Source organism: Pelodiscus sinensis, chromosome 25 (assembly GCF_049634645.1).
Source record: "Pelodiscus sinensis isolate JC-2024 chromosome 25, ASM4963464v1, whole genome shotgun sequence".
Taxonomy (NCBI): domain Eukaryota; kingdom Metazoa; phylum Chordata; order Testudines; family Trionychidae; genus Pelodiscus; species Pelodiscus sinensis.
The window spans coordinates 1731276-1747390 of record NC_134735.1 but is presented as its reverse complement, the minus strand read 5'-3'; the positions used below and the strand labels follow the sequence as shown (position 1 = coordinate 1747390).

The window sequence follows — 16115 nt, the reverse complement described above, 5'->3', positions numbered from 1 at the left end:
ATGGGCGTGCAGAGCTGGCGGCTCCTAAGCAATAATTTAGCGGCCGGATGCTATTTTCAGCGGGTTGCTGAGAGACTGTGTCCCGCTTGGAGGGATCGGTTACCAGCCCCGAACAATGGGGTGTAACGCTAGAGCTCGGCCACGCTGGGAGGAGCCACGCCGGGAGGAGGGGGCTGAGCAGGCACCGACCCTTGGGGGCCGGAGGCTGGACGGGCGGGGGCAGAGAGCGGGCGAGGGACAGAGCCTTGCTCCAAAGGGCCCAGCTGGCCTCTGGCAGAGGGATGGAGAAGGTCGCTGGGGCCCAGGAGGGAACAAGTCAGAGGGGCTGGGGGCCTTTCCTGGGGCAGAGCAGGGGGCAGCCCCTTTCTCAGGCCCACCGGCCCGGAGCCCGCTGCCATTCGGGCCTGTCCCGGATCAGGTTCCCCTTTGTAGCCTGAGCTGCCTGTCACCGGAGGCCGCTGCAATTTTAATGAAGACACCAGATCCCGGGCAGCTCTCACCTGGGCCGGGGGCCGGTTGGCCCCTTCCAGCCTCCCGCCCAGCCCACAGCCGGCAGAGCCCTGGGCGCAGCGGCTGTGCCGTGGAATGGCCCCCCGCCCCGGCGCGGGGCACAGGGGCTGAGCCAGCGGCTGCAGGAACCGAGCTGCCCCTGGGCTGCGGGACCAGCCTCCCGCCACCACCATGACGCAGGGACTCTGGAAGGGCTACAAGGCCAAAGTGCTGCAGAGTCTGGGCGCGGAGGGGCAGGAGGAGCAGTTACAAGAGGAGGTAGGCGGGCCCGAGCAGGGGCCCCTTCCTCTGTCACTGGCTACGGGGCAGGCACGGGGGGTCCCCGGCAGTTCTTCCCTGCACCCCCGGATCCCTGCCCAGCTCCCGGCTCCTCCCCACTGGTACCCTGCACCCCCGGATCCCTGCCCAGCTCCCGGCTCCTCCCCGCTGGTACCCTGCACCCCCGGATCCCTGCCCAGCTCCCGGCTCCTCCCCGCTGGTACCCTGCACCCCCGGATCCCTGCCCAGCTCCCGGCTCCTCCCCGCTGGTACCCTGCACCCCCGGATCCCTGCTCAGCTCCCGGCTCCTTCCCGCTGGTACCCTGCCCCCCCGGATCCCTGCCCAGCTCCCGGCTCCTCCCCGCTGGTACCCTGCATCCCCGGATCCCTGCCCAGCTCCCGGCTCCTCCCCGCTGGTACCCTGCACCCCCGGATCCCTGCCCAGCTCCCGGCTCCTCCCCGCTGGTACCCTGCACCCCCGGATCCCTGCCCAGCTCCCGGCTCCTCCCCGCTGGTACCCTGCCCCCCCGGATCCCCGCCCAGCTCCCGGCTCCTCCCCGCTGGTACCCTGCACCCCCGGATCCCTGCCCAGCTCCCGGCTCCTCCCCGCTGGTACCCTGCACCCCCGGATCCCTGCCCAGCTCCCGGCTCCTCCCCGCTGGTACCCTGCACCCCCGGATCCCTGCCCAGCTCCCGGCTCCTCCCCGCTGGTACCCTGCACCCCCGGATCCCTGCTCAGCTCCCGGCTCCTCCCCGCTGGTACCCTGCACCCCCGGATCCCTGCCCAGCTCCCGGCTCCTCCCCGCTGGTACCCTGCACCCCCGGATCCCTGCCCAGCTCCCGGCTCCTCCCCGCTGGTACCCTGCACCCCCGGATCCCCGCTCAGCTCCCGGCTCCTTCCCGCTGGTACCCTGCACCCCCGGATCCCCGCCCAGCTCCCGGCTCCTCCCCGCTGGTACCCTGCACCCCCGGATCCCCGCCCAGCTCCCGGCTCCTCCCCGCTGGTACCCTGCACCCCCGGATCCCCGCCCAGCTCCCGGCTCCTCCCCGCTGGTACCCTGCACCCCCGGATCCCTGCCCAGCTCCCGGCTCCTCCCCGCTGGTACCCTGCACCCCCGGATCCCTGCCCAGCTCCCGGCTCCACCCCGCTGGTACCCTGCACCCCCGGATCCCTGCCCAGCTCCCGGCTCCTCCCCGCTGGTACCCTGCACCCCCGGATCCCTGCCCAGCTCCCGGCTCCTCTCCGCTGGTACCCTGCACCCCCGGATCCCTGCCCAGCTCCCGGCTCCTCCCCGCTGGTACCCTGCATCCCCGGATCCCTGCCCAGCTCCCGGCTCCTCCCCGCTGGTACCCTGCACCCCCGGATCCCCGCCCAGCTCCCGGCTCCTCCCCGCTGGTACCCTGCACCCCCGGATCCCCGCCCAGCTCCCGGCTCCCCCCGCTGGTACCCTGCACCCCCGGATCCCTGCCCAGCTCCCGGCTCCTCCCGCTGGTACCCTGCACCCCCGGATCCCTGCCCAGCTCCCGGCTCCTCCCCGCTGGTACCCTGCACCCCCGGATCCCTGCCCAGCTCCCGGCTCCTCCCCGCTGGTACCCTGCACCCCCGGATCCCCGCCCAGCTCCCGGCTCCCCCCGCTGGTACCCTGCACCCCCGGATCCCTGCCCAGCTCCCGGCTCCACCCCGCTGGTACCCTGCACCCCCGGATCCCTGCCCAGCTCCCGGCTCCTCCCCGCTGGTACCCTGCATCCCCGGATCCCTGCCCAGCTCCCGGCTCCTCCCTGCTGGTACTCTGCACCCCCGGATCCCTGCCCAGCTCCCGGCTCCTCCCCGCTGGTACCCTGCACCCCCGGATCCCTGCCCAGCTCCCGGCTCCTCCCCGCTGGTACCCTGCACCCCCGGATCCCTGCCCAGCTCCCGACTCCTCCCCGCTGGTACCCTGCACCCCCGGATCCCTGCCCAGCTCCCGGCTCCTCCCCGCTGGTACCCTGCACCCCCGGATCCCTGCCCAGCTCCCGGCTCCTCCCCGCTGGTACCCTGCACCCCCGGATCCCTGCCCAGCTCCCGGCTCCTCCCCGCTGGTACCCTGCACCCCCGGATCCCTGCCCAGCTCCCGGCTCCTCCCCGCTGGTACCCTGCCCCCCCGGATCCCTGCCCAGCTCCCGGCTCCTCCCCTCTGGTACCCTGCCCCCCCGGATCCCTGCCCAGCTCCCGGCTCCTCCCCGCTGGTACCCTGCCCCCCCGGATCCCTGCCCAGCTCCCGGCTCCTCCCCGCTGGTACCCTGCCCCCCCGGATCCCTGCCCAGCTCCCGGCTCCTCCCCGCTGGTACCCTGCCCCCCCGGATCCCTGCCCAGCTCCCGGCTCCTCCCCGCTGGTACCCTGCCCCCCCGGATCCCTGCCCAGCTCCCGGCTCCTCCCCGCTGGTACCCTGCCCCCCCGGATCCCTGCCCAGCTCCCGGCTCCTCCCCGCTGGTACCCTGCCCCCCCGGATCCCTGCCCAGCTCCCGGCTCCTCCCCGCTGGTACCCTGCCCCCCCGGATCCCTGCCCAGCTCCCGGCTCCTCCCCGCTGGTACCCTGCACCCCCGGATCCCTGCTCAGCTCCCGGCTCCTTCCCGCTGGTACCCTGCCCCCCCGGATCCCTGCCCAGCTCCCGGCTCCTCCCCGCTGGTACCCTGCATCCCCGGATCCCTGCCCAGCTCCCGGCTCCTCCCCGCTGGTACCCTGCACCCCCGGATCCCTGCCCAGCTCCCGGCTCCTCCCCGCTGGTACCCTGCACCCCCGGATCCCCGCCCAGCTCCCGGCTCCTCCCCGCTGGTACCCTGCACCCCCGGATCCCCGCCCAGCTCCCGGCTCCTCCCCGCTGGTACCCTGCACCCCCGGATCCCCGCCCAGCTCCCGGCTCCTCCCCGCTGGTACCCTGCACCCCCGGATCCCCGCCCAGCTCCCGGCTCCTCCCCGCTGGTACCCTGCACCCCCGGATCCCCGCCCAGCTCCCGGCTCCTCCCCTCTGGTACCCTGCACCCCCGGATCCCTGCCCAGCTCCCGGCTCCTCCCCGCTGGTACCCTGCACCCCCGGATCCCTGCCCAGCTCCCGGCTCCTCCCCGCTGGTACCCTGCATCCCCGGATCCCTGCCCAGCTCCCGGCTCCTCCCCGCTGGTACCCTGCACCCCCGGATCCCCGCCCAGCTCCCGGCTCCTCCCCGCTGGTACCCTGCACCCCCGGATCCCCGCCCAGCTCCCGGCTCCTCCCCGCTGGTACCCTGCACCCCCGGATCCCCGCCCAGCTCTCGGCTCCACCCCGCTGGTACCCTGCACCCCCGGATCCCCGCCCAGCTCCCGGCTCCTCCCCGCTGGTACCCTGCACCCCCGGATCCCCGCCCAGCTCCCGGCTCCTCCCCGCTGGTACCCTGCCCCCCCGGATCCCCGCCCAGCTCCCGGCTCCTCCCCGCTGGTACCCTGTGTGACGTAGTGGGGGTACCTGGCTGGTTTCTATGCTGCTGGCTCTGGGGGAACCCCCACTGGCTGCTGTGGGTACCACGACCCAGCAAAACAGGATGAGTCACTATGCAAACCAGTGGCCAGACACCCCCCATGGAGAGGAACAAAGGAAGGTGGAATGCTGCCTTGGCTGGGGGGCAGGGCTGGAAGTGAGTGAGTTGGTTGCTGGCTGTCGGAGGGATGGATGAGACAGCCTAGGGAGAGGAGCTGGAGTTTAGGGGCCCAGTCTCCCCCATCTCAAGGGGGCCTGAGGCATCCTAGCCCAGTTCCTGTGACCAGATTACATCTGTGCTGCGCTGTGCTGGAGGAGCAGTAAACCACCCTCAATTCCACTGGCTGGTGCAGTCTGTTTGCGCCATTTCGGGGTGCAGGAGACGGGGGACCCCAACGCGCCGTCACACTGGTGCCAGGAGTGGGATGCACTGCACCCCGTGGATGGAGCTTCCAGCGGCAAGCGACAAGGCGCAGTAGAAGCAAGAGCCCTGGAGCCAGGCATGCTGGAGACAGAGCGAAGCGGTTCCTGGGAATCGTGGGGCGCTGCAGCACTAGACTGGTGAGTCTGCACCGAGGGGCCCAGCGGGCAGATGGCCTACGCCCGACTCTTGAAGGCAGAGCTGGTGGGGCTGTGCAGAGAGAGGGGCTTGCCTGTGCGGAAAGCAGCCAAGGCCCAGCTGATTACCCAGCTGGAAGAGAATGACCAGCCACAGGGCCAGGATCTTGTCCCCAGGGGAAGCAGCCAGACCCCCCCTGAGAGTGTGTCAGGCTCAGAGAGGGGGAGGAGCGCTGGAACCCAACGGAGAGATGAGACAGCGTCTCCCGGGAGGCCTGCAAGCCGTAGCCCATCTAGGGCAGGGGCCAGCCCAGCGGAGCTGCGGCAGCTGGAGATCCAGCTGCGGATGAAGGAATTGGAAGTACAGGACCGAGAGAAGGAGCGCCAAGACCGAGAGAAGGACCGCCAGGATCGAGAGAAGGAGCGCCAGGACCGAGAGAGGCAGCGACAGCATGAGCTGGCCATGGCAGAGCGGAGAACCGGCGGGGCACCGGCTGCGCCAAGTGCGGATGGGCCCCAAGGTCCCAGGGCTGCCAGCCACTTGGAGAGGCTCGTGGTGGCCCAATTGAAGGACATGGGTGACATAGACGGGTTCCTCAGCTCCTTTGAGAGGGCCTGTGGACTGCAACGGGTTCCCCCAGCTGACTGGCTGCAGGAGCTCATCCCCGCACTGAGCCAGGAGGCGGCCGGAGTGCTCAGTCAGCTGGAGGACCTACAGCCAGGGGATTACAACCGAGTCAAGGAGGCCCTGCTGCACAAGTTCGGGCTGACCCCCGAGATATACAGGAAGAAGTTCCGGGGGGTACAGAAAGGGCCACGGGAGACCTATGTGGACCTGGCCTCCCGCCTGGCGCAATACTGCCGCAAGTGGGTGTCTGGAGTTGGAGCCCAGACCGCAGAGGAGCTGCTCAAGCTGGTCATGATGGAGCAGTTCTATGAAGCGTGCCCACCCAAACTGAGGCTGTGGCTCAAGGACCGGAGACCAGAGAACCCCCAGGAGGCCGGGAGACTGGCGGATGAGTTCACGGAGAGCCGGTCCGGGTGTGAACGGGAGTCCCGGAGAGAAAGGGAACCGCGCAGAGACCGGATCTCGGCTGAGCGACGGAGGGAGTCAACTACGGGGCGAGACCAAGGAACAGGTCGTCTGCGCCCCAGAGAACCAGCCAGGGCCTGGACAGAGACAGCCCAAAGCCTAACTTGCCAGCGCTGTGGGCAAAAAGGCCACAAGAGGGCTCAGTGCACCAGGTCCCAGGACCGGGGACTTTCCAGGGTTAACTGGCTGGGGCGGGAGGAAGGGCAGGCTGCCCCAGAGGCAGGGGCTGGCAGGCAAACCTCAGCTCAGAGAGAGGGGAAGGATGCTCAGTGCACCTCCCCTGGGAGGTCTGATTCTCAGGAGGCGGATTCCTCCGTGTACCGGGTGGGGGCAGGACGGCCCCTGCGGAGCGAGTGCCTCATACCCCTGGAGGTGGATGGTAGGAAGGTGACGGGCTTCTGGGACACGGGGGCGGAGGTGACTCTGGCCCGATCTGACATAGTGGCCCAGGAGCGGATACTACCCCACGCGCAGCTGACCCTGAAGGGCATAGACGGGTCCCCGTTTAAGGTGCCTGTAGCCAGGGTGCATCTGAAATGGGGGGCGAAGGAAGGCCTCAAGGAAGTGGGGGTGCACCCGCACTTGCCCACCGAGGTGCTGATGGGGAACGACCTAGAGGAGTGGCCCCATGAATCCCAGCGGGCTCTAGTCACTACCCGGAGCCAGAGCCAGCGGGGGGCTGACAACGTGGGTCCAGGGAAGGACTCCTGGCAGCGTCCTCAGGGTCCCATCCCAGTGGACACGGGGTCCAGCCAGGCTGGGACTCCGGACCTAGGCAGAGGTGGGGGACAGGTCCCGATCCCTGCCTCAGCAGCTGAATTCCAGGCTGAGGTGCAGGCAGACCCCTCCTTGCAGAGGCTGAGGGACCAGGCTGGCCTCCGTGCAGCTCAGCCCCGGGGGAGAGGTGGCCAGGAGAGATTCCTGCGGGAGCGTGGGCTCCTGTTCCGTGAGTGGCTCCTCCCCAGGAAGGCGAGGGCATGGAGGGTAGAGCGGCAGCTGGTCGTCCCCCGAAAGTATCGCCTCAAGCTGCTGTATTTGGCCCACGATGTCCCCGTTGGGGGCCACCGGGGGATCCGGAGCACCCGGCTGAGGCTGCTCCAGCACTTCTATTGGCCGGGAATCTTTACAGCCGTGCAGCGGTACTGCCGGTCCTGTGACTCCTGCCAGAGGGGCGGGAAGGCCCAAGACAGTAGGAAAGCGGCTTGGGGGTCTCTACCCCAGATAGACCCTCTGGGCTTGCTGAGAGAGTTATGGGAGGGGAAGTCCTCCCTGGATGGAGCATCGGGGGTGGAAGCCGCCCTGGCTGTCCAGAGAAGGCTCGCTGGGCTCATGGCCCTGGCCCGAGAGACCCCGGCCAGAGATCAAGGCCAGCGGAAGGGTGGGTGTGACCCCCGAGGACAGGCCTGGGCCAGTCACCCTGGAGCGGGGCGGCGAGTGGACAGAGGGAAGCCAATTCATGTGGGGCCTCGCCACGGCCGGCCCGAGTCAAGGGGAGCACCCATGTCCCCGGGGCGGGTTCCCACGCAGAGGACCCGAACTTCCCTAGGTCACGAGCGGAGTGACCCTGCTCAGTTCGCTCTCGGAGGGGGGAGAACTGTGACGTAGTGGGGGTACCTGGCTGGTTTCTATGCTGCTGGCTCTGGGGGAACCCCCACTGGCTGCTGTGGGTACCACGACCCAGCAAAACAGGATGAGTCACTATGCAAACCAGTGGCCAGACACCCCCCATGGAGAGGAACAAAGGAAGGTGGAATGCTGCCTTGGCTGGGGGGCAGGGCTGGAAGTGAGTGAGTTGGTTGCTGGCTGTCGGAGGGATGGATGAGACAGCCTAGGGAGAGGAGCTGGAGTTTAGGGGCCCAGTCTCCCCCATCTCAAGGGGGCCTGAGGCATCCTAGCCCAGTTCCTGTGACCAGATTACATCTGTGCTGCGCTGTGCTGGAGGAGCAGTAAACCACCCTCAATTCCACTGGCTGGTGCAGTCTGTTTGCGCCATTTCGGGGTGCAGGAGACGGGGGACCCCAATGCGCCGTCACACCCTGCACCCCCGGATCCCCGCCCAGCTCCCGGCTCCTCCCCGCTGGTACCCTGCACCCCCGGATCCCCGCCCAGCTCCCGGCTCCTCCCCGCTGGTACCCTGCACCCCCGGATCCCCGCCCAGCTCCCGGCTCCTCCCCGCTGGTACCCTGCACCCCCGGATCCCCGCCCAGCTCCCGACTCCTCCCCGCTGGTACCCTGCACCCCCGGATCCCCGCCCAGCTCCCGACTCCTCCCCGCTGGTACCCTGCACCCCCGGATCCCTGCCCAGCTCCCGGCTCCTCCCCGCTGGTACCCTGCACCCCCGGATCCCTGCCCAGCTCCCGGCTCCTCCCCGCTGGTACCCTGCACCCCCGGATCCCTGCCCAGCTCCCGGCTCCTCCCCGCTGGTACCCTGCACCCCCGGATCCCTGCCCAGCTCCCGGCTCCTCCCCGCTGGTACCCTGCACCCCCGGATCCCTGCCCAGCTCCCGGCTCCTCCCCGCTGGTACCCTGCACCCCCGGATCCCTGCCCAGCTCCCGGTTCCTCCCCGCTGGTACCCTGCACCCCCGGATCCCTGCCCAGCTCCCGGCTCCTCCCCGCTGGTACCCTGCACCCCCGGATCCCTGCCCAGCTCCCGGCTCCTCCCCGCTGGTACCCTGCACCCCCGGATCCCTGCCCAGCTCCCGGCTCCTCCCCGCTGGTACCCTGCACCCCCGGATCCCTGCCCAGCTCCCGACTCCACCCCGCTGGTACCCTGCACCCCCGGATCCCTGCCCAGCTCCCGGCTCCTCCCCGCTGGTACCCTGCACCCCCGGATCCCTGCCCAGCTCCCGGCTCCTCCCCGCTGGTACCCTGCACCCCCGGATCCCTGCCCAGCTCCCGGCTCCACCCCGCTGGTACCCTGCACCCCCGGATCCCTGCCCAGCTCCCGGCTCCTCCCCGCTGGTACCCTGCACCCCCGGATCCCTGCCCAGCTCCCGGCTCCTCCCCGCTGGTACCCTGCATCCCCGGATCCCTGCCCAGCTCCCGGCTCCTCCCCGCTGGTACCCTGCACCCCCGGATCCCTGCTCAGCTCCCGGCTCCTCCCCACTGGTACCCTGCACCCCCGGATCCCTGCCCAGCTCCCGGCTCCTCCCCGCTGGTACCCTGCACCCCCGGATCCCTGCCCAGCTCCCGGCTCCTCCCCACTGGTACCCTGCACCCCCGGATCCCTGCCCAGCTCCCGGCTCCTCCCCTCTGGTACCCTGCACCCCCGGATCCCCGCACAGCCCCACTTCCACCCCCAGTACCCTGCACCCCCAGATCCCCACCCAGCTCCACTTCCACCCCCCGATACCCTGCACCGCCGGATCCCTGCCCAGCTCCTGGCTCCACCCCCGGTACCCTCATCCCCGGATCCCCGCCCAGCCCCACTTCCACCCCCAGTACCCTGCACCCCCAGATCCCCACCCAGCTCCACTTCCACCCCCCGATACCCTGCACCGCCGGATCCCTGCCCAGCTCCTGGCTCCACCCCCGGTACCCTCATCCCCGGATCCCCGCCCAGCCCCACTTCCACCCCACTGGGTTCCTGTGCCCCAGCCCAGCTCCAGCCTCTCCGAAGCCACGTTGGGTTTATTCATCGATTCCCAGAATGGCGGAGTCACTGTTCAGAGCCCGGCCAAACTCCCGGCCACCGCAGCCCCCGCGGCACCTGCTGCTGCTCCCTCCGCTGCTGCCGCCGCTGGCGGCTCTGAGGGCACCGGCCCCTCCCTGGCGCCCGGTGTTTGTGCCGGGCTGCGTCTCCGGCACCAACCCGCCAGGCAGGGCAGAGCCCTGTGGAGAGTCCCAGGGTGGGGGGCGGAGATGGGGCTTGTGCCCTCCAGTGCAGAGTCCTGCGACCTCGCGGGCAGCGCTGGGGCAGCCCCGGCCCTGGGGACGCCGCCTTGCGGAGCTCGGCCGGGGAGGGGCGCGACGCCAGAGCTGAGCAGGGAAACGAGGGACCATTGCCAGGCGCCAGGGCTTTTAGCTCCCGCCCCGCGTCACAGGCTCCCGCTGCCCCCGCCCGTCACGTGCTCCCGCCACCCCCGCCACGCGCTCCCACCCATGTCTGCTCCCGCCACGTGCTCCCACCCCCCTCCCCACGTGCTCCCAGCACCCCCCGCCACGTGCTTCCACCCCCCCTCACCACATGCTCCCAGCACCCCCCGCCACGCGCTCCCACCCCCCCTCCCCACGTGCTCCCACCCATGTCTGCTCCCGCCACGTGCTCCCACCCCCCTCCCCACGTGCTCCCAGCACCCCCCACCACGTGCTCCCACCCCCCTCCCCACGTGCTCCCAGCACCCCCCGCCACACGCTCCCACCCTTGTCTGCTCCCGCCACGTGCTCCCACCCCCCCTCACCACGTGCTCCCAGCACCCCCTGCCACGCGCTCCCACCCATGTCTGCTCCCGCCACGTGCTCCCACCACCCCCTCACCACGCGCTCCCACCCCTCCTTGCCATGTGCTCCACCCCCCGTCCACACGTGCTCCCACCCCCCTCGCCATGCGCTCCCACCCCCCCTCCACACGTGCTCCCACCCCCCTCGCCATGCGCTCCCACCCCCGGCTGATGCGGTGAGTTTGTTCCAGAGGGAGAACCCCGAGCTGGTGGAAACCACGGACGCCCCGGCTCTGCTGGAGGAGGGGTCGAACCCCATCTCCCAGCTGGCACGCAGGGTAAGGCCTGCGACCGGAGACTCTCAGCCCCGGGCCCCTGGACCCGCCCCTGCCCAGCTGGCCCGGAGTCTCTGCGGGTGGAACATGGGGCTCTACCCGCCTGTCGCCCCTCGGGGCCGCTGAAGGAGGGTAGCGGGGCAGCAGGGATCTGGGAGAGGGGCTGCTGGTGATCTCAGCCCCTGTGGGCAAGGGGGCCGGGAGGAGAGCAGTCTGGGCATGGGGGTCTGGGCACGGGCCGAGGCTGCTCGCGGCTGGGGTTTCACAGCGGAAACTCCATGCGGCCGACAGCGGCCAAGCAGCAGAAGGCAGGAGTGAGCCCCAATAACACGCTGGGGGGGTCCCGCCAGGCTGCTAAAGGAGCCGCCAGCCTCTGGCCTACCCGCAGGCTCCCCGCCGCAGGGTCTGTGATGCACGTGTCTGGTTTGGCCTCGCCAGCCTGCTCGCCGTGCACGGGCCCCCGAAGGCAGGCGGCGAAGCCCGGGGCCAGGGCAGAGCCGCCCGCCGGTACGAGGAAGGGAGACCGATCTGCAGCCGCTTGGTTGCCCAGGCCCCCCGGGGCACTGAGCCTGGCTGCTGGAGGCCCTGGCGCCCCGGCCTGGGGGCTGCCTCCCTGCAGAGCCTCGGCGAGCCGGGATCGCGCCCCAGCTGGGGGCCTGTGCCCAGCTGCCTACGGGCATCCGGGGCCCCGTGTACCACGGCGCCTCCTGCTGGCCACTCGGGAAGTAGCAGCACTCGGCCCTGGAGCGCCCCCTTCTGGGGGGCCTCGCCTGCAGCACCTGTCACTGCTCTGCCACCTGTGCTAGGACCATGTCCCTCCCTGACCGCGGCCCCCTCCCCTCTGGGTACTGCCCTGCCCAGGCCCCCCCTCAAGGAACCCCAACCCCTATGCCCCCCTAGCCTCAGTGACCCACGGCCAGGTCGCCAGCCAGCCCCTGCCCCGGGGGCAAAGTGCATCCTGCCATGGCTGCTCCCCACCCTGGTGCCCCCTCCTGCCTTGCGTCAGGCCCTGCAGCCTGGGAACCACCTGGCCAGAGCCCCCAGCCCCGCCAGCCCGGCTCTGGGTCAGGAGGCCCCCAGCTTCCCTGGCAGCCGGGTCCCACCTGCTCCCCAGCTGGAGCGAGAGCGACTCGGAGACTTTCCTCCCCTCCAGGAGCCCTTATTTAGCCAGCCCCCTGGGCCCCCGCTGGCTGCTACCTGCCCCGGCTGCCTCCACAGCCCCAGCCCTCCCCCTGGGCTGGGTTCAACCCTTGACGGGCCGCACGCTGGCTGCACCTTCCCTCCTCCTCCCGGGCCCAGCCAGCCTGGCCTGAGCTGAGACCGTCCCTCCTTTGCCACCCTGCGGGCAGAACCGGGCGCCAGGCCTCCCCCGCACTAACAGGCTCCTAGCTGCGGCGGAGGCCGGTGCCCGGGGCGGGTGGATGGGGGACAGGCAGGGTGAGTGTGGGGCCGGGTGCACGCAGGCGGGGGGCTGTGCTCTCATTCTAGCTCCCGGCAGCCCAGCCTTGGAGCCGGGCCCCGTGGCGCCAGGTGCTGTACAAACACACGGTGCCTGCCCTGCCGAGCCTAGATCCAGGCTAAGCAGGACGAAGGGCTAAGGCATCCCCCCCCCCGCGGGCGCCTTGTCCCCGGGCCCTCCCCCGCACAAGGGCCAGGGAGTCGCTCGAAGGGGACCCGGAGCAGAAGGGGCCGTGGTGGTGCCCGGGCGGAGCAGGGGGGAGAGGCCTGGCTGGCGTGGAGACACGCTGCTCGTTCGGGGGGGGATGCTGAGTGACGGGGGGGGGGTTGTGTAGGGGGAGAGGCCTGGCTGGCGGGGAGACACGCTGCTCGTTCGGGGGGGGATGCTGAGTGACGGGGGGGGGTTGTGTAGGGGGAGAGGCCTGGCTGGCGTGGAGACGCGCTGCTCGTTCGGGGGGGGGGGATGCTGAGTGATGGGGGGGGTTGTGTAGGGGGAGAGGCGGCGGCGGCGGAGGAAATAAGTTCCTGGGGCGCAGGTGAGCTCGGCCGGGCCCGGGCAGCGCCACTGACCAGCGGCTCCCCCTCGGCTCGGCAGGTGCAGGGGGCTGGCGCCAGAGGCTGGCGGACCATGTCGTCTCTCTTCAGCCGGGAGGACGAGCACCAGCTGCTGAGCCCCGAGCCCTGCGCGGACCAGTAAGCCTGGCGCTCGCGGGCGGGGTGGGGCGAGACTCTGCCCCAGGCCTGGGGCCAGGAGGAGGGGCGGCGCGGGGCTGAGCCTGGCTCTGTGGCCAGCCAGGGACGTCCTCGTCTAAGGCCAAAACGCAGCCCTGTCCCTGTGGTCCCCACTGGCCCCGTACCAGTGCCCCCATGCAGCCTGCCCCCCGCACCCCACAGCCAGCTGCTCCCCTCATCGCTCACAGGGCTGCAGGGGGCCCCCCGAACCCTTCCCGCCAGTCCCGGCCAGTCGCGGCTGGGGCAGGGAAGCCCGGAGTCGGGGACTCTCACTCGGGGACAGTCCCGTGCGCTCGCCGGCGGCCTGCGGGACACCAGGGCTCCCTGCCACTCGGCCCCTCCCCGAACCTTCCCGCCGGTGCCGGCTCCCTCCCCCGCAGCGCGCCGCCTCCGGAGCCCTCTCCAGGATCCTTCACCCCCTCTCGCCTCCAGCCCCCTGGCCCCGAAGGCTGCGGAGCCGCCCGCTGCGGAGAAGACCCCGGCTGGGCTCTGGGACGTGTTCGCCGCCCGCTGGCAGCAGGCCTCCGCGCTGGACCAGAGGACGGCCCCGCCCGGGCCCGCGGCCCAGCTCAGCGGGGACCCCCCGGGAGAGGAGCCCCCCTACTCCAGTGACCTCCGGGAGCCAGAGGAGGGAGCCTTCAAGTGGGGCTTCCTGGCCAGCAAGCTGGCGGAGATCCGGAGCAGAAATGCCCCCAAGAGTAACTAGCGCGGAGGAAGCGTCCCCGCCGGCCCCAGCAGGAGGCCTGGCCCGCTCGAGGGGGGGACCCCCGGTGATGGACCCTTCCGGCCGCTGCCCCCTCGCCCCAGAACACCTGCAGCACCCCCCCTCCGGGCCGGGGGCTGGGCTGCTCAGTGTCTGTTCCCTGGTCCCACGGGGCCCCAGCGCGGCTCCAAGCTCCATGGGCCTGAGCACGTGGCTGGGCAGGGGGGAGCCGGCCCCGGGGCGCAGCAGGAGGGCCCTGCAGGGTTAGCCTGCCCGGGCACCTTGCTCCCCTCACCTCGGGCGGTGCAGAGCCCGGGGGGGCTTGTCTCATGGGGACCCCGGGGAGCAGGAAAGCGTCTGACGCGGCTGGTCCCCGGCGCAGGGCTCCTTGCGTGGGCCGGACGAGCTCCCTGCGGGGCAGCAGAGCGCGGGGGAACCCTTCCGGGCGTGGCTCCCCGGGCGCCCTGTGTGTGCGGGGGCAGGGCGAGAGTCTGGGGCCGCTCCCGGGTGTGAGGGCGCGTCGGGGACCCCCCGGCCCTGCACCCCCGTCCGCAGCCAGAGGGGACCCCGCCAGCCAGTAGCGCAGAGCGGGTTTGGTGCTGCTCCGAGATCCAGCCCGGCACAGGACGGATGCAGGCGCGAGAGGACAGGCCAACAGCCTCGTGCCCTTGGGGGGAGGGGTCACAGGCCCCTGAACCCCCTACACTGGATAGTCTGCTTCCTCCAGGTCCCCCCCTCCCCAAGCCACACCCTTCCCTTGTTCCAACCCCTTCCCTGGTCGGGTGAGAACCGGTTGGGCCATTGTCTAGGTGACATGAGGGCCTCAGGGTGACCCCGCTGGGCCGTGCTTACAGACAGAGGCCAGTAGGGGTCACTCACAGCCCAAGCCTAGCGACCAGTGAACGCCCGACCAGAGTGGGCCTAGGACCACTAGAGTAGGCAGCCCCAGCTACGTCACACCAGGCCTACGCATTCCCTGCCCATGTTGTACAACATGCTCACAGCCTAGTGGTTAGAGCAGGGAATTGGGATGCCAGAGTTTCAGCCCCGCTCTGCTATTGGCTTGAATTGGGTGATGCCCCGTAGTCTCTTTGCGCCTCATTTGAAAACTCAGCAGGGCCCGTTTGGCTGAAAGCAAAGCACGCTGCTCAGAAAGGCAGCCCCCGCCTACTGGTGTGTGCGGTGGGATACCCTGAAAATGGGGACGCAAAGCTTAATGGGGCGTTAAAACGCTTGGCCATGGTGGCTTCCGTAACCACAGACGTATCCATGGCAGCGGGGCTCCCGGGCAGGTTCTTTGGGCTGGATACGGAGCGGGCCCTTCCTGGAGTGCCCTCTGGGTCAGAGCTCGGCTGAGGGGCGCTAGGCACTCCCCCTCCTGCTGGAGCCGGGCTGGAGTTAGACGGTCGTGCCACACCCCCAGTGACCGAACCACAGACTCTAGTGGGCCTGGGTCACCCAGGCGCAGGGAACACGCCCCGCCAGGCTTCCCTGCCGGCCCTGGCTCTGCCGCCCAGACCCCTGATCGCACCCCGACGGGGGCTGCCCTGTGACAGGCCGGGGCACTTGCAGCGTGCGCGAGGGAGGCGCTTTCCTGCCGCTCGGCTTGCGAATATCGACGGGCACCTGCCGTGTTTCCGCGGATCTTTGTCGCAGTAGCTGTGTATAAAGTAGAGACGTGAGCCTGGCCCTCCGCCCCTTTTTCACACCCGCGGGTGCGGCACGGCCTGGACCCCGTCCTCGTTCCTCGCTCCGGAGCCCCGAGTCTGGCGAGGGCCGGGCCAGCTGCAGCTTTGCCACTAGGGAGCTCTCAGGCGCTGCGATTCCTGCCTCTCCTGGTGTGGGCAGCACATCCCAGCCTCAGGGGCAGAACGGAGCAGCTGGGCCACACGGCTCCTCGCTCTGCCCCACGGGCCAGTGACACACACGGCCTGGGAGCCCAGACGGCCGGGCCCAGACGGTCCTCGCTCTGCCCCGTGGGCCAGTGACACACACGGCCTGGGAGCCCAGACGGCCGGGCCCAGACGGTCCTCGCTCTGCCCCGTGGGCCAGTGACACACACGGCCTGGGAGCCCAGACGGCCGGGCCCAGACGGTCCTCGCTCTGCCCCGTGGGCCAGTGACACACACGGCCTGGGAGCCCAGACGGCCGGGCCCAGACGGTCCTCGCTCTGCCCCGTGGGCCAGTGACACACACGGCCTGGGAGCCCAGACGGCCGGGCCCAGACGGTCCTCGCTCTGCCCCACGGGCCAGTGACACACACGGCCTGGGAGCCCAGACGGCCGGGCCCAGAGGGTCCTCGCTCTGCCCCACGGGCCAGTGACACACACGGCCTGGGAGCCCAGACGGCCGGGCCCAGACGGTCCTCGCTCTGCCCCACGGGCCAGTGACACACACGGCCTGGGAGCCCAGACGGCCGGGCCCAGAGGGTCCTCGCGGCTGTGCTGTCCGTGGGGCGGTGGCTATGTCCGCCCCGCAGGGCCCCCGAGGCCAGCGCCCATCAGCTCTGCTCCATGGGGCAACACGGCTTCAACAGAAGCTCCATGCAGCTTGGCAGAGCCAGAGGGGCCCCGGGCCCCGTCAGTCACCGCGCCCGGG

General features: G+C 70.8%; 1 protein-coding gene across 1 annotated transcript; it reads left to right on the top strand.

The window, feature by feature from the left end:
* Positions 1–188: 188 nt before the first annotated feature.
* Positions 189–15308, top strand: C25H1orf232 (chromosome 25 C1orf232 homolog). Its single transcript, XM_075908787.1, has 4 exons — positions 189–768; positions 10541–10627; positions 12678–12775; positions 13247–15308. Exons 1-4 carry the CDS (start codon positions 682–684, stop codon positions 13518–13520), a joined length of 546 nt encoding a protein of 181 aa, XP_075764902.1. The 5' UTR covers positions 189–681; the 3' UTR covers positions 13521–15308.
* The last annotated feature ends 807 nt before the right edge of the window (positions 15309–16115 follow it).

Excerpts from the sequence above, each read along its gene's own strand:
- C25H1orf232 (XM_075908787.1), top strand. The coding sequence starts at position 682 with ATGACGCAGGGACTCTGGAAGGGCTACAAGGCCAAAGTGCTGCAGAGT. Across the intron at positions 769-10,540 it reads AGGAGCAGTTACAAGAGGAG|AGGGAGAACCCCGAGCTGGT; the intron begins GTAGGCGGGCCC and ends AGTTTGTTCCAG. Across the intron at positions 10,628-12,677 it reads TCTCCCAGCTGGCACGCAGG|GTGCAGGGGGCTGGCGCCAG; the intron begins GTAAGGCCTGCG and ends TCGGCTCGGCAG.